At 47.7% G+C, this 22,366-nt stretch overlaps 1 protein-coding gene across 1 annotated transcript; it reads left to right on the top strand.

The window, feature by feature from the left end:
- Positions 1 to 5,570: 5,570 nt before the first annotated feature.
- On the top strand, positions 5,571 to 7,696 carry LOC125537903 (polyphenol oxidase I, chloroplastic-like). Its single transcript, XM_048701228.1, has 2 exons — positions 5,571 to 6,172; positions 6,382 to 7,696. Exons 1-2 carry the CDS (start codon positions 5,571 to 5,573, stop codon positions 7,496 to 7,498), a joined length of 1,719 nt encoding a protein of 572 aa, XP_048557185.1. The 3' UTR covers positions 7,499 to 7,696.
- The last annotated feature ends 14,670 nt before the right edge of the window (positions 7,697 to 22,366 follow it).

Raw genomic sequence — 22,366 nt, forward strand, 5'->3', positions numbered from 1 at the left:
TATGCAATCAGGTGTTGGGGATACAGGGGAAGAATAATATCTCACCCAAAACTAGCAAATCCTACATCTAGCTGTATCCATCCTTCAACACATAACCAAGAAACCTTCGGAAATCATCTACCTCAACCTTCGAAAAGCATCCGTTATACAAGTTATGGCAATACTCCCGAACTCCCGCCCCAGTACTGGGTGGCGTCGAGGTTATCTCACCAACAAACTGCATAAAAGAGATTTTCGATGTCGGCGTACTAAACTCAGGTATTCCAGAACTGCAACGATAAAATTGTGACGACAACACCTCGGAGCTCAACTCCCCGGGACACTGCCACAAAACCCCTGACAGGAGGCACCAAGACAATGTTCTCGTCACAAAAACATCAGAACGATTCCAAGATACCCGCATGATCCTAAATTTTTTTTAGTGAAATTTGAGAAGAGAAGAGTCAAAACTCGACGTCAGGATGCCTTACCAGAGCGACGAAGGGACTGGGGAGTAAAAAGAATTCCTAAACTCTCTGATATATATAATTCCTAAATGACTCAAAACATTTTTCTAGACTCAACTCGGCCGCTAATAACGATCAAGCAATGGGGCTCCTAAGGTCGGGAAGGCTCTGATACCAACTTGTAACGCCCTCGATGCGGCTATATCTCCCACGTGTCGAAGCACGACTTAGAGGCATAACCGCATTGAAAGCAATGTCGCAAGTGAGGTAATCTTCACACAACCCATGTAATACAATAGGGGAAAAAGATACATAGTTGGCTTACAATCGCCACTTCACACAATTACATGAATAAAGCATTACAACATCCAAATACAATCAAGGTCCGACTACAGAACCAAAATAAAAGAAGAACCCCAAATGCGACAAGGTCCCCGATCGACCCCAACTGGGCTCCACTACTGATCAACTAGGACGAAAAACAGCACAAAGGACAAGATCTTCATCGAGCTCCTCTTGAGCTTGGTTGCGTCATCTGCACGGTCTCATCGGCACCTGCAAACTGGTTTTGCAAGTATCTATGAGTCACGGGGACTCAGCAATCTCACACCCTCGCGATCAAGACTATTTAAGCTTATGGGAAAGGTAAAGGTATGAGGTGGAGCTACAGCAAGCGACTAGCATATATGGTGGCTAACATACGCAAATGAGAGCGAGAAGAGAAGGCAAAGCACGGTCGATAAAATATGATCAAGAAGTGATCCTAAAACAACCTACGCCAAGCATAACTCCAACACCATGTTCACTTCCCGGACTCCGCCGGAAAGAGACCATCACGGTTACACACGCGGTTGATGCATTTTAATTAAGGTCAACTTTAGGTTTTCTACAACCGGACGTTAACAAATTCCCATCTGCCCATAACCGCGGGCACGGCTTTCGAAAGTTCAAATCCCTGCAGGGGCGACCCAACTTAGCCCATGACAAGATCTCACGGTCAACGAAGGAATAGACCTCCTCCCGAGACATTCCGATCAGACTCGGTATCCCGGTTCTACAAGACATCCTCGACAATGGTAAAACAAGTCCAGCAAAGCCGCCCGATGCGCCGACATCCTGATGGGAGCTGCACATATCTCGTTCTCAGGGCAACACCGAATGAGACATCCTACGAGTAAAACCAGCCCTCAAGTTTCCCCGAGGTGGCCCCGCAGTCTACTCAGTTCGGACCAACACTTAGACAAGCACTGGCCCGGGGGGGGGGGTTAAAAAAGATGACCCTTGGGCTGGCCTAACCCAAGGGAAAAAGGGGCTAGGAGGCGAATGGTAAAACCAAGATTGGGCCTTGCTGGAGGAGTTTTATTCAAAGCGAACTGTCAAGGGGTTCCCATTATAACCCAACCGCGTAAGGAACGCAAAATCCGGGAACATAACACCGATATGACGGAAACTAGGGTAGCAAGAGTGGAACAAAACACCAGGCATAAGGCCAAGCCTTCCACCCTTTACCAAGTATATAGATGCATTAATTAAATAAGATATATTGCGATATCCCAACAAGTAAACATGTTCCAACAAGGAACAACATCTCCATGTTCCAACAAGGAACAACATCTCCATGTTCCAACAAGGAACAAACTTCAATCTTCACCTGCAACTAACAACGCTATAAGAGGGGCTGAGCAAAGCGGTAACTTAGCCAATCAACGGTTTGCTAGGACATGGTGGGTTAGAGGCTTGGTTCAACAATATGGGAGGCATGATAAGCAAGTGGTAGGTATCGCAGCATAGGCATAGCAAAAAAGCGAGCATCTAGCAAAGCAAAGATAGAAGTGATTTCGAGGGTATGATCATCTTGCCTGAAATCCCGCAAGGAAGAAGAACGAGTCCATGAAGAAGATAAACAGACGTAGTCGAACGGATCCTCACAAACGCGACGTTCTCGGAACCAACCCGAAGAAGCAAACACCGGAAAGAAGCACACAACATAATAAACAACCACCACATAATCATGGCATGATGCACAATCAAGTATGATGCATGTCCGGTTTAATGAAGCATGGCATGGCAAAGTGCACAAGCAGTCCTACAAATTAAGTGGAGCTCAATATGCAACGGAGTTGCATATTGCCAAAACACCACATAACGTATTTAGTTCGATCTTGTTTTATGTACCCAACAATATTAAATGTTGTTAAACATGGCAAGAGAGTGAAGCAAATGAAAACTACCTATCTAGGCAAGTTTAAATGAGGCCGGAAGCAACGAACAACAATTCCGGTAAATCCCCGTATGCATATATTAGGTTTGGTACTGTTCTGCCCTAAACCATATTTTAGAGTTATTAAACATGCAAAGTGATGCCACCATGTTACTAGGCAAAATTCTACCCCATTTACATATAAAGTTTAATTAAAACCAAGCTACGGATAATAAGTTATGAATTAAATCATTTTAGCATGGCATAGGAGCAAATTTAAACAAACATCATTTTAAACATAGATGAAAGTTGCATATTATGAAACTAGACAAGATTCTGAGCATATTACATATATGAAGTTTTTACATATGCTGCATAGATCATGAGTTATTATATGCATAAAGCTCGGGGTCCAAACTGTAAATATGCAGTTTTCTGGAAATAGCAAAATTCGGCCTGGCAGGAAAAAAAACAACACGGGCCGAATCTGAAGCGGACTGGGCTTCTCACGACGGCACTTGGGCCGGCTTGGTGGTGTACTGGGGTGGCCGAAGGGCGCGGCCGGGCCGGTCGCAGCTGGGCCTTGCTGGATCGAACGAGGTGGAGAGCCGGCCTCGCTGCGTGCCTGGCGCGTAGCGCTTGAGCGGGGCACGGTCAACGCTCAAGCAGAGCGGCTCGAAGCAGAGGAGGACGCAGGCGGCAGCAGCAGGTCCAGGAGGGGTCGCCGGGGCTCCGGTGACGCGGGAGAGGCGAGGGAGGCCAGAGTTGGGCGGATCCGGGCGCTGGATGGCGTTGAAGGCCGACGGAGGGGAGTCCAGGCGGGGTCGAGGCAGAGGCGGCGTCCTCTGCCTGAACTGCTGCCGTTCGATGCAGCGGAAGCAGAGGAGCGGCGTCGGCGGGCTTGTGGGCATGCAGAGGGAGGTCGAAGACGGCGGGCCAGCTGAGAAGCAGCAAAGGAACTTGGAGGGGCGAGGGGCCACAGGAACTGGCCGGATCCGAGGCAAAGGCGGCAGTGGAAGGCGACGGCTCCGGGCGGCGAGCCATTGTTCCTGTGAAGGTTCAGAGAGAGGGAGAGAATTGCGTGAGAGGGAGAAAGCAGAAGGAGGAAGGAGAAATAAGGGGAGGTGGCGAGGGCCTTGGCCTGATGGATCTGGCGCCGTCGGGCGACTCCGGTGACCTGCCGGCCGGAGGCGGGGCTGGACGGAGAGAGGAGCTCGGCCTCCTCTCGACGCTGCGAACACAATGTTGCGGGCACTGCAGCGAAGCGACGGCGGCGCGGGGACGAGGTGAGGAGGCGCTCAGGGCGCCTGCGCACTGGATCGAGGGCTCGAGGAGCACCTCTCCTCTGGTGCTGGACACGCACGGGAGCAGGGAAGGGGAGGCGGCTGCGAGCTGGTTGGGTGGATCGGCGCAAATCGAGGGAGATGGTCGGAGCGAGGTGATTGGCCTGGCGCTGAAAATAGAGGAAAGTGGGCGGCGGCGCTAGGGTAGGATCCCTAGAAATTAGGTGGTTTGTCTAGATTAGGTTAGGGGTCTATATATAGCAAGTGGATTTTTGGATAGGGGCATTTGGTCCCTCCGATCTTAATCGGACGGACGGGAAAAATAGGTTAGGCAGCCCAAAGAGAAAAACGGAGACGTTTTGTAGATGTTTGGGGATGTTCGGACACGACGGTGACGACTGTCCGGGTCGGGTCCGGGACAATTTTCGGACGCGCGCGAGGGGTTTTGATGCATTGAGCAGAGAAGGTTTCGGACCGTGCGATCGCATCGGTCAACTCCGAAAGTGAAGAGGGGAAAGAGGATGGACTAGGTGGGCTGAGAAGAGAGAGGGGGAAAGCAACCCGGCAACTGTTTCCGGAGACCGGAAACATCCGACGTTTGACCGACTATATTGCCGCTATAGTTTAACGGTTGGGCTATCAAACGAACTCCGAATGCGATGAAACTTGACAGGCGGTCTAGCTACACTAAAATAAGACCACACGTCAACTCTCATCCCATTCCGAGAACATTTTCCGGCCACTTATAAAATAATATTTCGGACATGCCGCGGGCGCGTGCAAGTGTGGCTGGGCTCAGAACGAACAACAGAGAGAACGAGGAGACCGGAACAGATGCAAGTTTTAAAACATGATGATGCAATGCACATAATGACATAACAAGATGCGACACGCAAGCAAATGGCAAAGCAACAACAGCGAATAACTGGACGACACCTGGCACATCGGTCTCGGGACGTTACAAATCGCCACCCCAGCTCTCGGGCTATCCTCTAAACCCCACCGTTTTCCATGTCGGCGACCACCCCTGCACCCTAACCGCGCAAGCCTTGGCCACACTCCTGGCCCCCTCCCCCCTCCCCCACCTTGTGTCGGCGCACGCAGCCAGCTGTATTGTTGCCGGTGCCGGCTCGTTCCTGGCGAGACTTCGCCGAGGACGTCAGGGCTTCGCTCGAATTCGATTGATGTGTCCAAAAATATAGGTGACTCTCATTATCAATCGGTAGGTTCAAACACATGTACACATGTCACAGTACAGTGTGTAACTGTTTACTATGCAGTGTACCAAAATTGTCAAGCACTCTACTGTACTATACGTAGCTGCTTAGTGTGCATGTCACGATCCCTTTTAAGATCCAAGTGGTTTGTCACGTTTGATAGGTAAGCACCGAATGATGAGCCATCTCAAAAACAAAGGTAAGCACTTTACCGTGTATCAACTTAAGTAACTTGCGAATCCTGAACTGCACTTTAGTCCTTGCCAAGTTGCCATCCACCCTCGACGAACAGTGACCAACAGTTGTAAGGCAGTTCAACCATCACACGTAACCAACAGTCAAACCCAACAGCTGCGAGCCCTGCCGCACGTGCACGAAGTGGCACGCACGGCTACATATAGCACCACACGGAGCAGTGCAACACATGTCACAGACTCACAGTTCACCATTTTACCTCCTCGAGTTCACCATGGAGATCAGCACGAGCGTGGCAAGGTGCACTCGCATGCCGTGCAGCCTCCAAGCCCTCGTGCCCACGAAGGCGAGGCAGACGCGGCGCCTGACGTGCAAGGCAACCGGCGGCCGCGTCGACCGCCGCGACGTGCTCCTCGGCCTCGGCAGCGCCGCGGCGGCCGGGCTGGGCGCGCAGCGGGGCCGAGGGGCGATCGCCGCACCCATCCAGGCCCCGGACCTCGGCAACTGCAACCCGCCCGACCTCCCGAACACGGCGCCGGACACCAACTGCTGCCCGACGTCCGGCACCGGCATCACCGACTTCGTGCTGCCGCCGGCCTCCTCGGCGCCGCTCCGCGTGCGCCCGGCCGCGCACCTGGCGGACGCGGAGCACCTGGCCAAGTACGAGCGGGCCGTGGCGCTCATGAAGCAGCTGCCCGCCGACGACCCGCGCAGCTTCGAGCAGCAGTGGCGCGTGCACTGCGCCTACTGCGACGGCGCGTACGACCAGGTCGGCTTCCCGGACCTGGAGATCCAGGTGCACAACTGCTGGCTCTTCTTCCCATGGCACAGGTATGTAACGTCCACCACAAAATATACACATAACACATGCATGCATCTCCATTTTTGTCAGCTTAGTAATTGCCTAATTGGTCGTCGCGGGTGTGCAGTAAGCATGACTGCATGAGTACGTGTGGGCACCTTTCGTACAGTGCGCCAGCTGAACGTGCCGTAACTTGTCACAATGTTTGACTTTTTTGGTGCTGCGTGTGTACGTGCAGGTTCTACCTCTACTTCCACGAGCGGATCCTCGGCAAGCTCATCGGCGACGGCAGCTTCGCGCTGCCCTTCTGGAACTGGGACGCGCCGGACGGCATGACGCTGCCGGCGATCTACGCCAACAGGTCGTCGCCGCTCTACAACGAGAGGCGCAACCCCGCCCACCAGCCGCCGTTCCCGGTCGACCTCGACTTCAACGAGATAGATGTCATCATCCCAACAGACGAGCAGATCGACCAGAACCTCAACATCATGTACCGCCAGATGGTGTCGGGTGCCAAAAAGACCCGGCTGTTCATGGGGCAGCCGTACCGCGCCGGCGACCAGCCGGACCCGGGAGCGGGCTCCGTGGAGAACGTGCCGCACGGCACGATGCACACCTGGACGGGCGACCCGGCGCAACCCAACAACGAGGACATGGGCAACTTCTACTCGGCGGCGCGCGACCCCATCTTCTTCGCGCACCACGGCAACATCGACCGCCTCTGGCACGTCTGGCGCGGCCTCCGCCCCGGCAACGCCGACTTCACCGACGCTGACTGGCTTGACACCGCCTTCCTCTTCTACGACGAGGAGGCCCGCCCCGTGCGCGTCCGCGTCCGCGACTGCCTCGACCCGGCCGCCATGGGGTACGCGTACCAGGACGTCGGCCTGCCGTGGCTGAAAGCCAAGCCGGCCAAGAGATCCCGCAGGACGCCGGCGCCCGCCGCGGGCGCGCTCCCGGCGACGCTGAGGGAGACCGTGCGGGTGACGGTGACAAGGCCCCAGGTGTCGAGGAGCGACAAGGAGAAGGAGGAGGCGGAGGAGGTGCTGATCGTCGAGGGGATCCAGGTCGCCGACCACTTCAAGTTCGTCAAGTTCGACGTGCTGGTGAACGCGCCCGAGAGCGGAGGCGATGCCGCGTCGGGGTACTGCGCCGGCAGCGTCGCGATGACGCCGCACATGGTCCGGACGAACAAGAAGAAGGGCTCCGTGAAGACGGTGGCGAGGTTCGGCGTCTGCGACCTGATGGACAACATCGGGGCAGACGGCGACAAGACGGTGGTCGTGTCGCTTGTGCCCAGGTGCGGCGGCGAGCTGGTCACCATCGGCGGCGTCAGCATCGGCTATACCAAGTGAAGCACCGCCACCGTATATACCGTGTGGTGTATATCTAAACAAGCCGCTCATGAGCGATCGTTGCGTGCTTTACGTCACGTATGTCTAGCGTATATTGCACCGTATGTTACGTGCATCTACTGTGCTTATATTGCAGTGTATGTCTAGCGTATTCTAATAAGAACAATTGGAACGGTGCACTTTATTGTCCTTACTTCATATATAGTACTCATGTTACAAGTACATTAATCCCACTATTTTCTTAAAGTTCCTGCAAAAAAATGCATCTGTGACATTGCCCGTAAAAATAGATTTTATTTTAGGCAAGCCAGTGAAATTAGATGTGCGGGTTAGAAGAGAGAGGATTTTCTAACGGAGCCAGTTTCTACCGGTGTCCTGCTAGCTTGAAGTGCGCTTTGTGTGTACGTACACATATCACATATGAAGTATTTGATTCATTTCTTGATTATATATGTGATTTCTTCTTTTTTGTTGGGACCCACACACTGTTTAGGAGCAGGACCTTATTGCAATCAAAACATTTTGTTCTTTTAACCCACGGTCCATCCATCCATACCTTTAGTATCCTCAGTCTCGTGCTTCAGGATTTGCCGTCCTTCCACGTCATCGACAATCTTTTGGCATTTCTGAAGAACACATTCTGCGCCGGCGGCTTGGCATTCTCAGCCTCCAAGTCAGATCTCATCCACGACCATGAGGAGAGCACCGACTATGAGTTCTCTTCCAAAGGAAAGGAGCCCGCGTGTGACAACAGGGAGACACCCATGATGTCTTTGCATGTGGCTCTTTCAAGGGGGGGGATTAAGAACTCAAGATCACCTCGGATGACATGTCTTAGAGTAACTCTAGCAGACCCCGCAAAACGCTGGTCCGCAAAACGCGTTTGCAGTTCGCGCAAAACAGTTTTTGCGGGCCGGCGCGAGCTGGCACAGATGCAGACCCCGTAAACGGATCCGTAAAAAAATTTATTCGCGGAATATGCTTTTTTACGGGTCGGCTATGCGGGTTCTGCTCGAACACCACCATGATGATCCGCAAACAGATAAACTGCAAATCTCGCATTTGACATAGGATTTCACAAACAAGTTCAAATTCAAATGACACAAACAGTTTTACGCGAAATAGAAGCCAAGTTCATTACGGCTAACGCAAAAGAGGGCCGTGCAAAAGGTTTGCGCCCATGTCCGGCATCATCTTAATCGATCTTCACTCCGCGCCATCGAGTCCACCTTGGAGTTCATTGGCGCCTCCGAATCCACCTCCGGCGCTTGTTCCAACTCCCGCACCGAAATCATCCACATTGCCACCATATGCAGCGGAGAAAATATCAACGGAACTGTAGCACGAACTGGCCGACACCACCATTCTTCTCTTCAAGATTTCCCTCCTTGCCATATCATGCCATGTGTTGGTGAGGTCGTCCATGTCATTGCGATTCATTGACACGATCTTGTTCTCTTCGGCGAGCAACATGGACATTGATTTGTTTTCGGCGGCTCGTGCTCTTCTCTCCTCGATGGCAGCTTTGCGCATCCCCTCTTCCTTGAGCAACTGCCACTTTTCTTGCTTCTCCTTCGCCTTCTTCTCAGCCAACTCTTTCTTGATCTCCAACGATTTCAACAACATCAACTCGTTGGATTGCAACATGGCATCAATCTTCTCCCTCAAGCTTGATACTTGTTGCTCTCTCTTCATCTTCTTCTTGGTCTTCTTGTCATCATCGGGCTTGTGCAAATTTCTTGGGCCATCATCATCCTCATCTTCATCCATGTTTGTAAGTGAGCCTCTCTTTGGTGGGGATTCTTTGTCGATCAACTTCCACTTCTCGCACTTTTGGAGCAACTCCCAACAATGCTCTAGTTTGAAAATTTTGCCTTCCGAAGCTTCCATGTCCTTGTATCTATGTTGAGCAATGTTTTCCTACACAATGTGAACAAAGTGATCCAATCACTTCTCATGATGCAATATGATGATGCACAATTTGAACAAAGGCAAAACAAACTCACATGGTCGGACTCCACGGTGCCACTTGGAGGTGCATTGCGTACTTGCTCCAAGCAAGCTGCCCAACGGCTGCACATAGGCTTGATATTCTCCCAACGCCCTTGAAGCGACCGAAATGTGCGTGGACTCCTATTGGGATACTTTGCCATAATGTGAAAGTATTGATCTTCGATCCTTTGCCAATATCTCTTGGAAGTTTGAGATGTACCCGTGCATGCATCAAGAGACACCGCACTCCATGCTTGAATCAAAGCTTGATCTTCCAAGATCGTGTAGTTCTTCAATCTTATGCTTTTCCCAGTTTTTGCTTGCGATTGCTCAAATGCTTCTGCTTCGATCTCCTCCAATTCGTCCGCACAACCATGATCATCCATGCCAGCCTTCGTTTCATTGTACTTGAATGGTTCGAAAAGGGCTTGATCAATGTCAACCGCGTTCGTGTCCAACAAGTTCATGAACTCGGTTGTTTCATTGTTCGAACCACCGCTGTAGTGAACGATAATAAGTCACGCGCTATCGAGAATAATGGTGAAAAATGAAAGGGAATCGCCAAGACCGAAGGCGCATACCTTCCGGCCATTTCGTCGAACACCTCGCTCGCAGGGGGAGCGGCACCGTTGAACGGCGCCGGAGCACCTCCTTGCGGTGGGATGGAGCGAGAGGTTGAAGAAGGTGGCTTCTTTGAAGCCGGAACCTTCCTTCACTTTACGCCCGCGACCTTGCCGACCTTCGCCGCCGGCCGGGATCGCGCTGCCGTGTTGGCGCCTGGAGCGCGGGCCATCGCGGCGGGGGCAGCCGGATTCCCGCCCTGCACGACAACGTTGCCCTGCCGCTTGTGTGCAGGCGCGGCTTAGGCTTGGGCGACGGCGGCGGGGATGACTTGGCCGGCGACGAGATCCGCCCGAGAGGAAGGGGCGTGGTCGACCTCGACGGTGACGGGGGATAGTAGGGGGTCGTCCATGGCGGCGATGGACGGCCGGGAAAGAGCAGCCGGAGCTTGCGGAGTGGGGGCAATGGTGGAGGAGGGTGCGGGGAGCGGGAAGGGCCGCGTGGAAATGTCCCTCCCACCAAATCTCGCGCGGGATAGGGGTTGATCTCGGGTCGGCCTCCCAGCCCGTGAAGATAGAGGTTGGGGGAGAAGAGTTTCCGCCCCCGCAAAAAAAAATTGCGGGCCGGGGCGGGATGCGGGGTCTGCTTGTGCAGATATTCTGGCTCCGACCCGTAATTTGGCGGTTATTTTGCGGGCCGGGGCGTTTTGCGGGGTCTGCTAGAGTTGCTCTTACTTATTAGCCTTACTTTTTTCGAGACATCTGGGCCATTCTATTCTAGTGTCATATGCCTTGCGATGTTTAACTTTATCGTTTTTAATTCAATTACGCATAATGTGATGTTTAAGTATGAACTATCCATTTCAATTTCATCAATACCAATTTCACTGACTATATTTTGGTTTTTAATTCATAGTTAACATATTTGCCTTGTTTATTTCAGTTATGCACAATGTGAAGTTCAATTATGCAGTGTGATGTTCAAGCATGAACTGTGCAGTTCATTTCACCAATACCAGATACAATTGCTATGTTTGGTTGTTGTTAAGCCTGTTGTAGTAAACACATCTACCCATTTTTGACTTTGTTACTTTACTACCGTGTTAACTCTTTGCAATGAAGCCATCAATGTGAGCTGTTGTTCTTTAACATAGCTATGTTTGGTGGATGTTAATCATGTTATAGTTAACATACCTTTCCATCTACTTACACAGAGCCACAATGGGCGATGTTGTTGTTTACCATCGAGGTTAGTTGCATCTATGTATTATATCACATCATTATGCAATTGCAGTTTAGCTTATAACATTTAATTGTTGCTTGTAGGCACATATGCTAGAGGCATAGATCCACGCTTCGGGCATTTTTACGTATGGGGTAATGAGATATTCATGAACTAGCATCAAGTGAGGAAACTAAGAAAGATTGTTAGAAGAAACAGACGGGTGATGGGAATTAAACTCTTTGTTTACGCTTTATCCAAGACAATAGTGAATTTTAGGATGGTAAGAAATTTGTTGCCTTATTTTTTTCTGGCCGTAATGAACTATTAGACATAAATAACTGAATATTTTTTGTTTTCAATGGTTTTCAAAGCAAATTACTCAAGATTACCTCGCAAACTACATGATCGGTGCAGACGCAACAAAAATTAAAGTATATCATCTACACTACCATGATAATGGTCTAGAAGTCTTCCTAAAGGCGGTGACGGATGGGTGAGCGGTCATCACAAGAGGTTGGACTAAAGTTGTGCGCGCCTTCAGCATTGAGTAGTGTACAATATGGGCATTCCGCTTCTTCACCTTCTCCAACACCCCAAATGATTTTTGCCTCTCTCTTTACTGTCTCTAATACTATTGTCGTTCATCATTATTATTCCGTCGCTTAATTATGTAAATCTTGAACATATTGTACTACGATTTTGATTTCTGCATTTGGTTGTTTAACAATTGTAAATAGGGTATGTACGATGGATATGAAATATGTGAATGCCGCAATTTATAATTCAAATTTTGGAAAATTTCAATTCAAATTCTAGAGAATTATAAATTGTAGGGAATAAATTTTTGGGTAAAAGTAGCTGTGCAATAGGTCATTATGGTCCACACAATTACTAGAATAAAACCATATGTAATGAAAATCTATAGCACATACATTTCGCTCACGAATAACTTGTGTGATTATCCACAAAAGAACATACGTTTCTGTCCCTTAAAACGTGTGTGCTGATGACTCATTGGACATGGTGCACTATTGAAGAGAGTGTGTATGTGTGCTAGAAACATCTTCGCACACACCGGGGGTGATAGCAATAGCACCGCACACACTTTGTAGTTCTTCATATTGTGTGATATTGTTCGTATCGCAAACAGCGCAGCAGATTAAATGTTTGTGATAGATATATTTTACACACGTGCCACTGTAAGTGCATCTAGTGCCACCCCTAGTTGGTTTTGGAGTATTGACGACAAACTTGGTTGAGGGACTAATGTGTTTGTGAGAATTGCAGGATAACACAGGTAGAAGTTCCTCATTGATTCAGTTTTCCTACCGGAGATGACCCCTAAAAATGTATGAAGACATTGAAGACAAAGGTGGTATGTGAATACATTCACATTGAAGACTATGACAAGAGAAGACATCGCGTGAAGACTATGGAGCGCGAAGACTTAGTTATTTCGTCGTTTCCTTTTCTTCTTTGTTGAGTCATAGGAACCACCGTACTATTAAGTGGGGTCCAAGTGAACCAGTCAGAATGACTGAAGTGATGCTTAACCAAAATCCTATGTCTTCGAACAAAGACAATGAGAGCAAATCTTATCCAGAGTTGGATAAGTCAGCTTTGCTTATAGCCCAAGTAAAGTTGCCGTGTGTGTTTGAAATCTGATCGTTGGAACACGTGTCAGTTCCTTAGTGACCCAGGGTCATTTCGGACAAATCGGTCGGGTTGCCTAGTGGCTATAAAAGCCCACCCCTTACACCATAAATTGGTTGGCTGCTCAGAGTTAGTGCACGGCTTTTGTCGTTTGAGAGCAACCCACCTCGAAGCCTTTGAGAGAGAAATCTTTGCGAGGACAAATCCCTAAACACCCAGAGCCAAAGAGTGTTAGGCATCACTGAAGTCTTCCTGTCTGTGTGATCTGAAGACTTATTACACCTGAGGACTGTGAATCCTCTAGCCGGTTAGGTGTCGCGTTCTGAGCATCCAAGAGTCATTTTGGATCGCCGGTGAACGAAGTTTGTGAAGGTTTGGAAGTCTCCCTTGAAGACTTACTAGAGTGATTGGGCGAGGACTGGGTGTCCTTAGCTCAAGGGGAATAAGGTGAAGACGTGGTCTTCTGAGTTAAATCTCAGCCTCCCTAACCAGACGTACAGTTGTCACAGCAACTGGAACTGGTCCAACAAATCATTGTCTTCAACGAGCTACTGGTTCTATCCTTCCCATCTCTTTATTTGCAGTTGGTCCTTGTGAAGTCATTGCCTGTTTGCATTATCTATTTGTCTTCACTGAGTGACCGCTTGTTCTGATTGGCTTCATACTATCTTCCATCCTGATCCACACCGCCTAGCTGCTATTAGTCTTTATGCTTTCACTTCATTGAATACTTGACTATGGGTTGCCTAGTGTAGTCTACCTTCCTCTGCATGGTAATAGGTTTATTTCTATCGTTTGTCTTTGAAACTTCCAAGTTTTGAAGGCTTTCATAAAAATCACCTATTCACCCCCCTCTAGTCGATCACTAGCACTTTCAATTGGCATCAGAGCAAGGTACTCACTTGTTCTGTGTGATTCAGTTTAACCACCTGGAGTTTTAGCTATGTCGATTGCAGGGATAATCAAAGTCTCCGCTGCGTGCCCCGTCTTCGATGGAACTGAATATCCCTACTGGAAGAATAAGATGCGCATGCATCTTGAAGCCATTAATGTCGACCTCTGGTATGTTGTTAAGAATGGCGTTCCCAAGGCTGGTGAAGGTGTCACCGCTGCTGATGTCAGAATTTCGTTCAACTGGATTCCACTGCCAAGAACATCATCTGTGGTCATCTGACCAAAGGGCAGTATGGCCATGTGAGTGCTCTGGAAACATCTAAGCTAGTCTGGGACTGGCTCTCCAAGGTCAACGAAGGCGTCTCAACACAGAGAGATCAAAGGATCAGTGTCCTTCGCAACCTCTTCAACCGCTTCAAGAGAAACGACAATGAGAATGTTCAGCTCATGTTTGATCGCCTCACTGACATCACAAATGAGGTTCAAGCTCTCGGCGCTACTAAGATCACCAAGCATGAAATCGTCAAGACACTCCTGAGATCACTTGACAGCTCGTTTGACACCCTAGCCCTGATGATACAAGAACGCCCTGACTTCAAGAGACTCGATCCGTCTGACATACTTGAAAGGCTCAACACACATGAGTTTCAGCTTTCTGAGAAAAGAGACATCTACGGTCCCAACTATGGCCGAACTCGTGCCTTGAAGGCAAAAACTGTTTCCTCATCTAAAGAAGAATCTGACTGCAGTTCTGATGATCCTGAAGACATTGGAATGGAGATTGCTATGCTTGTGAAGAAGTTCCAAAAATTCACCAAGAAGAAAGGCTTCAGAAAGTCTTCACGATCCAGCTCAAGGAATGATGAAGCTTCTGCTCATGACTACAAGAAGAGAACATGCCACAAGTGCAAGAAACCTGGTCACTACATCTCTGAGTGTCCGCAGTGGGACAATGAGAACAACAACAAGAAGAAGAGCAAGGAATATGATTCTGACGACAAGAAGAAGAAGAAATACTCAAAGTCTTCTTCCAAATCTTCCTCAAAGTCTTCATCACACAAGAAGAGCTCATCTGGCAAGGCTCGTGCGTTTGTTGGCTAGGAAATGGATTCAGAGGAGGAATCTACTTCAGAGGAGGCGGAGGTGGAGTCTGAGGAGGAGTCTGATTCTGGCGTTGCAAGTATGGTTACAGCCTACGTTGCCAAGTCCATCTTCAGCACTGAAGACAATGACTTTGTCACCAACGCCGATGCTAATGACAAGGACAACTCCTCTCCCAGCTATTGCTTCATGGCACGCGGTGCCAAGGTGTAGCGACCCGACCTCAGATGGTCAAGTCTCTGTGCTTCAGTGTCATCCCTGGATCGGTAATGCTGACACACACAGTACTCGAAGGATTTATAACAGAGTAGCAATCACACACTTATTACATTGAATGTCTCAAGAGAGAACTTATTACAATAATATGGCTTAAGGCCATCTAATATGATAACAACGGAAGGCTTGGAAGATAAAGTGAGTCCATCAACTCCAACGGCATAGCTGAGCTGCACGGCAATGACCTAACGAACCTTACTCCTCGTCTGAAAAGTCTGCAACATAATATGTTGCAGCCCGAAAACGGGTCAACACATGGAATATGCTGGCAAAGTAACACAGTAGAGCCAGAACAAAATAATGCTATCACTATATGCATATATGGCTGGTGGAAAGCTCTATGGTTTATAGTTTTTGCGAAAAGCCAATTTTTCCCTACAACAAAGGAATAGATTTTAATTTAACTATCATGGTAGTTGAAACATAATTGAGAAGGTTCCTCCAACTCAATCCCAATTAAAGTGACTAACAACCCAACAATATTAATTAAGAGTGATGATATACATGTGATAACCCAAGTACTAGATACTCAAGAATTGTCCATAACCGGGGACACGGCTAACCATGATTAGATTGTACACTCTGCAGAGGTTTGCACACTTTTCCCCACAAGACTCGATCGCCTCCGTTGGATTTCTCCCACTACATGGTGTTTGAGAAACGGATGACCGAGACACAGTCTTTCAAAAATATTAACTCTCTACTCCGGACAGACCATACCAAACCTACATCCCACTACCTGCTGATCTGCCTATTCAAGAGCTTCACGTAACTTACTCAACTATGCTAGAGCCCATAATAGCTTGTGGCTGCACACAGAAGTTTCTAGCATGAATCATCTCAGTTCCCTTTGAGCCTGGGTGGCGGTCCATAGGAAGATCACACGGGTACTCCGGGATTTCCAAAAAAACAGGCAACACTGGGTACTCCAGGTGCCTCAATCCACCCAGTTGTTTGATTAAGTTGCCACCTTAAGTTGAACCATTAATTAACACGCTCACATCTGTCATGTATTTCACTCAAACCCAAACCACGTCTACGAGCATAGCATAGCATAGTAATATAAGCAACACGTAGAGTAACTCCCAAGGGTTTGAATGTAACAAGGCAATTGGTTCTACCTCATCAAATACTTCCCAACCCACAAGTTAATGACATCCTAATCATGCAATGTTTGAGGATTGGAACTAATGCATAAAAACTGGGTGATAAAGGGGTATGATCAAAGTGTTACTTGCCTTGCTGACGATCTGCGAAACCTAGGGACTCGTAGTAGCACGCTTCGCACTCCGGGTGTTCTATCGCAAGCAAACAATAGCATACATAAGTAACAAGCAATAATGCACAAGCAAAACTCAAACAAAAGAGGTTGACCAGAAGTTTCAACTTAAGAACTCTGGTTCGCAAAAAGAATCAAATCAAACGGAGCAACGAAACTCAAACGGCGAAAGAAAGAAGCTTCTTTTACTAATCTGAAACTAGGTCAAATTTACAGTAGAGAAAACTTGTTTGAGTTGGTTAAGCGGAAAGAGGGTTTCGAGACGAAACTCCAGGCGCTTGAATCGCCTGATTCCGACAAACGAGCGAAAAGAAAAACAGAAACTAAGATCGGATCAGAAATCGCGATCAGAGAAAATCACGGAATAAATCTGATAAAAGAAAATGACGAACAGACTAACGGACAAGCGTTCGTTGGCTGTTTCTAACGGGTGAGAACCGTTCGTTAAAACGGTCGTTCGGATGAACGTCCGCTAACTAGAAGAACCGAGAAAAAACCGGCGAATCCAAAAAAACCGAATCTAGGGTTCTAAAAAACTGGTCGGTCTTTATAAAAAAAACCAGCGGCGGGGCGCGGCGGCTACCTCCGGTGAGAGGTCCGGCGGGGCGGCGGCTTAGGGGGCGGCGGCGCTCGGCGGCGGCGGCTTGGCGCGGCGCGGGCGGCGGTGGTGTGGTGGGGTGTTGGGGGCGGGGTGGTGGCGTATATAAGGGCGGGGCGGGGCGGCTTGGAGGAGGGGGCAAGACGCGGCGACGGCGACGCGAGGAAGGCGGCGGCGGCCTGGCGTGGCTGGGCCTTAGGCCCAGTCGGCGTGGGAACCCTTTTTTTTAAATAATTTCGCCGACCGAAATAAATCCTAAAAAATAAATAAATAAAAAATCTAAAAATGCCAAAATAAATTTTCACCGTCTAAATAAAATATTTAGAACGAGATGAACATTTTCTTGGCCCTAAATGCAATTTTGGAAAACGTGCAATTTTTCTAATGCAAACAAAATTGCAATAAAATCCAAATGGAATAAATATTTGATTTTAATATTTTTCCTCCAATATTTCATTTATTTTGGAGAATTCATCTTATCTCCTCTCTTGTATTTTAATATGAAATATTTTTGGAGAGAAAATAATTAAAACCAAAAATCCTCATTTTCAAGATTTGATAAAGATCAAATTTGAAAACCGGGAAATCCCCAACTCTCTCCGAGGGTCCTTGAGTTGCTTAGGATTTCGACGATCGTGAGACAAAATGCGAATACAATATGATATGCAATGATGATCTAATGTATAACATTCCAAATTGAAAATTTGGGATGTTACAAACCTACCCCCCTTAAGATGAATCTCGCCCTCGAGATTCGGTTGGCTATAAAATAGGTGCGGGTGGTCTTTGCGAAGATCATCCTCTCGTTCCCAGGTGGCTTCGTCCTCGGTATGGTGGCTCCACTGAACTTTACGAAACTTGATAACCTTACTTCGGGTGACTCTGCTGGCAAACTCAAGAATCTTAACTGGTTTCTCCTCATAAGTCAAATCACTGTCCAACTGAATCGCCTCCAGGGGTAATGTATCTCTTAGCGGTATATCTGCCATCTCAGCATGACACTTCTTCAGCTGTGAAACGTGAAACACGTCATGAACTCCTGACAATCCCTCGGGTAACTCCAACTTGTAGGCAACTTCTCCCATCCGTTCCAAAATACGATATGGTCCTACAAATCTCGGGGCTAACTTTCCCTTAACTCCAAAACGTTTCACTCCTCGCAAGGGTGATACTCGTAGATATGCTCGGTCTCCAATTTAATAGGTTACCTCCTTGCGTTTTGAGTTAGCATAACTCTTCTGCCTGGACTGAGCAATCTTTAGTCTGTCATGAATCAATTTAACCTTCTCCTCAGACTCCTTGATCAAGTATGGTCCAAACAACTGTCGGTCTCCTACCTTGTCCCACATTAACGGTGTTCTGCATCTTCGTCCATACAGGGCTTCAAACGGTGCCATCTTCAAACTGGCTTGATAGCTATTGTTGTAGGAAAACTCTGCGTATGGCAAATTGTCATCCCAACTAGATCCATAATCGAGCGCACAGGCTCTCAACATGTCCTCCAAGATTTTGTTGACTCTCTCTGTTTGTCCATCCGTCTGCGGGTGAAATGCTGTACTAAACTCCAATCTCGTTCCCAGGGTCTGGTGCAACTGGTGCCAAAACTTTGAGGTAAACTGTTTCCTCGATCTAATACGATGGTCCTCGGAACTCCATGCAGACATACGATCCTGGACATATATATCTTGGCCAACTTTGCACTCGTATAGGTGGTTTTCACTGGGATGAAGTGGGCTACTTTGGTCAAGCGATCAACTACTACCCATATGGAATCATATCCTGCTTTGGTCCTGGGCAATCCAGTGATAAAGTCCATGCCCAGTTTATCCCACTTCCATTCGGGTATCGGCATAGGCTGTAACAGTCCTGCTGGCTTCTGATGCTCTGCCTTCACACGTTGACATACATCACATACGGCTACATACTCAGCAATATCCTTCTTCATACCGGTCCACCAGAAACGTTCCTTCAAATCTAAATACATCTTGGTGTTTCCGGGGTGTATCGAGTATGGTGAGTCATGGGCCTCTTGAAGTATTAACTTCCTGATCTCCTGGTTATTGGACACATAAACTCGGTCCTCAAACCATAGGGTATTGTGCTCATCTTCACGAAAACCTTTGGCCTTTCCTTTGCTCATCTTCTCCTTTATCTCAGCAATCTCCTTGTCCTCTTTCTGGGCTTCCCAAATCTTGTCCAGCAATGTCGACTGGACCTCCATTGTTGCGATAAATCCTCTAGGAACAATCTCCAATCTAAGTTCCATGATTTCCTCTGCTAATTCCTTCGGCAGTCCCTTGCTTTCAAGGATATTAGCATAACTCTTTCGGCTCAAGGCGTCTGCTACGACATTGGCCTTTCCTGGATGATAGTGTAGCTTCATGTCATAATCCTTTATAAGTTCCAACCATCTCCTCTGTCGAAGGTTCAGGTCCTTCTGGGTGAAAATGTACTTCAAGCTCTTATGGTCCGTGTACACATCACAACGGTTTCCAATAAGGTAATGTCTCGAGGTCTTCAATGCATGTACTACGGCTGCTAGCTCCAAATCATGCGTGACATAGTTTAACTCATGAGGTTTCAGTTGTCGTGAGGCATACGAAACAACTCTCCCGTCCTGCATAAGCACACATCCAAGTCCTAAGCGTGAGGCATTGCAGTACACTTGGAACTCCTTATGTATATCTGGCAGTGTTAGCACTGCCGCTGTAGTCAAACGTTTCTTCAATTCTTGTAAACTTGCCTCGCAATCTTCTGTCCATTTAAACTTAGTATCCTTCTTCAACAGTTCAGTCATTGGTTTTGCAATCTTGGAAAAATTCTCGATGAATCTCCGGTAGTATCCTGCGAGTCCAAGAAAGCTGCGGATCTCGCTAACTGAAGTGGGTGCCAACCATTCAGTGACTGAATGAATTTTGCTGGGGTCTACTGCTATACCTTCTCCCGATATAACATGTCCAAGGAACCCGACTTCCTTCAACCAAAATTCGCATTTGCTGAACTTAGCATACAACTGGTGTTCCCTGAGTTTCTCGAGAACTAAGCGCAAATGCTCCTTGTGCTCCTCCTCGTTCTTCGAGTATACCATAATATCATCAATAAACACCACAACAAACTTGTCCAAATACTCCATGAACACCTTGTTCATCATGCTCATGAAATAGGCAGGGGCGTTAGTCAGTCCAAATGACATGACTGTGTACTCGTATAATCCATATCGTGTTGTGAACGCTGTCTTCAGTATGTCCTTCTCTCGTATCTTCAACTGATGATACCCCGATCGCAAATCGATCTTCGAAAACACTTTAGCTCCTTGCAACTGATCAAACAGATCGTTGATCATCGGCAGTAGGTACTTGTTCTTAATAGCCACTTCATTTAATGCTCGATAATCAACAACCATCCTCAGGGATTTATCCTTCTTCTCAACCAAAAGTACTGGGGCTCCCCAAGGTGATGAACTTATTCGGATGTATCCTTTCTCCAATAACTCCTTGATCTGTTTCTTAATTTCTTCCAGATCATTTGCGGGCATCCGATAGGGTCTCTTGGATATTGGTCCTATACCTGGCAACAGCTCTATCAAAAACTCAATGTCTCTATCCGGTGGCATGCTTGGTAACTCGCCTGGAAAAACATCCGGGTAATCCTTCACTATAGGCACTTCCTCCTGAACAACTTCCGTAAGGGCATTCACCTGACTCCTCCTAGGCACATGCCTAGATACATACTTAATCCTTTTTCCTTCCGGAGTGGTGAGATAAATCGACTTACTAGCACAGTCAATGCTTCCTCCAAACTTTTACATCCAGTCCATACCCAATATCACATCCAATCCCTGTGACTCCAAGATAATTAGGTCGGACGGAAAAACATGTGTACCAATGGTTAAGGGTATCTGGTCACACCATCGGCTGGCCATATACTCTGCTCCGGGTGAACTTACTAAAAGAGGGGTCCTAAGGGTTTGGGTTGGTAGCTTAAACTTATCCACAAATCCCCTTGATATGTATGAATGCGATGCACCAGTATCAAAAAGAACAAGAGCGGTAAATGACTTAACCATAAACTTACCTATTACCACGTCCGGCTAGGGATGGCAATGGGTACCCATTACCCACGTACCCTGTGGGTAAAAACCCTATTAGGGTAAGGGTATGGGACAAAAAAATTACCCATGGGTACTTAAATGGGAAAATATCATACCCATCGGGTAGAGAGGGTACGGGTATGAGATTGTATAACCCATGCCCGCGTACCCATGTACCCATCTAAAATGTTAACATGTGGGTTTCCGTTAATATCCCAATGTATTCATTCCCCTCTTAATCACGCTAGGTAAAAACTCTAATGTGTATTCAAATTATCTCTATAATTTATCATGGTTTCGTGAACTTAAAGTGTATGCATATGTGTTGTTATTTATGATTATGTGTTCTTATTTATCATTTTTATATGTCACTTTATAAGAAAGTATTTTTGTTTATGAGAATATGTTGTTGTTACAATATGTTGTTGCACATTGTTGTTTAAAATGTGTTGCTATTAATAATGTATGATTATATGTTACTTTTTACAACTATTTTCTACTCAATTGATGTGCTGTAAACGCGGGTATTTTTACCCGTGGGTATCCATATACCCTATCGGGTGACGGGTATGGAAAAAAATTGTACCCTTGACGGGTATGGGTATGGGTGATGGGTAAACTCAGGGTGGACGGGTAAGGGTATGGGGTAGCTCCACCCGTACCCATACCCTGCGGGTGCCATCCCTACGTCCGGCTGCTCTTCAACCTCCTCCACGTTAACGTGGTTCACTTGTCCTTTGTTGAATGGATTTGGCTTCTTCCCAGCGCTCCCATTTCCATTTCCATTCTTTCCTTCAGGGCACTCCGTGGCGTAGTGTCTAGTCTTCCCGCACTTGAAACAAGTAACATGACTTAAGTCCCTTTTTGCGGGTGTGGCTGGGTTGGGGCGGTTATGATTATTGTTGGTTCCGTTCCCATTCCCATTCTTAGAACCATTGTGGTTATGCGATCCTCCTCCAGTGTGGTTGTGACCTCCATGGTTATGAACAAGTCCTCCCGAGTTTGGGGTTAGGCGAGGTTTCTGCTGAGCTCCTGAGTTATACTTCCCTTGTCCATACTTCCTCTTGCGGCTCTCAATCTGCTGCTGCTTCCCTTCAATCATAAGAACCTTATCTACCAACTCCTGGTAGTTGTTGAAGGTTGCTACCATCAACTGCATACTCATCTCATCATTCAACCCTTCCATAAACTTCTCCTGCT

The sequence above is a fragment of the Triticum urartu genome, chromosome 2, assembly GCF_003073215.2.
Source record: "Triticum urartu cultivar G1812 chromosome 2, Tu2.1, whole genome shotgun sequence".
Taxonomy (NCBI): Eukaryota; Viridiplantae; Streptophyta; class Magnoliopsida; order Poales; family Poaceae; genus Triticum; species Triticum urartu.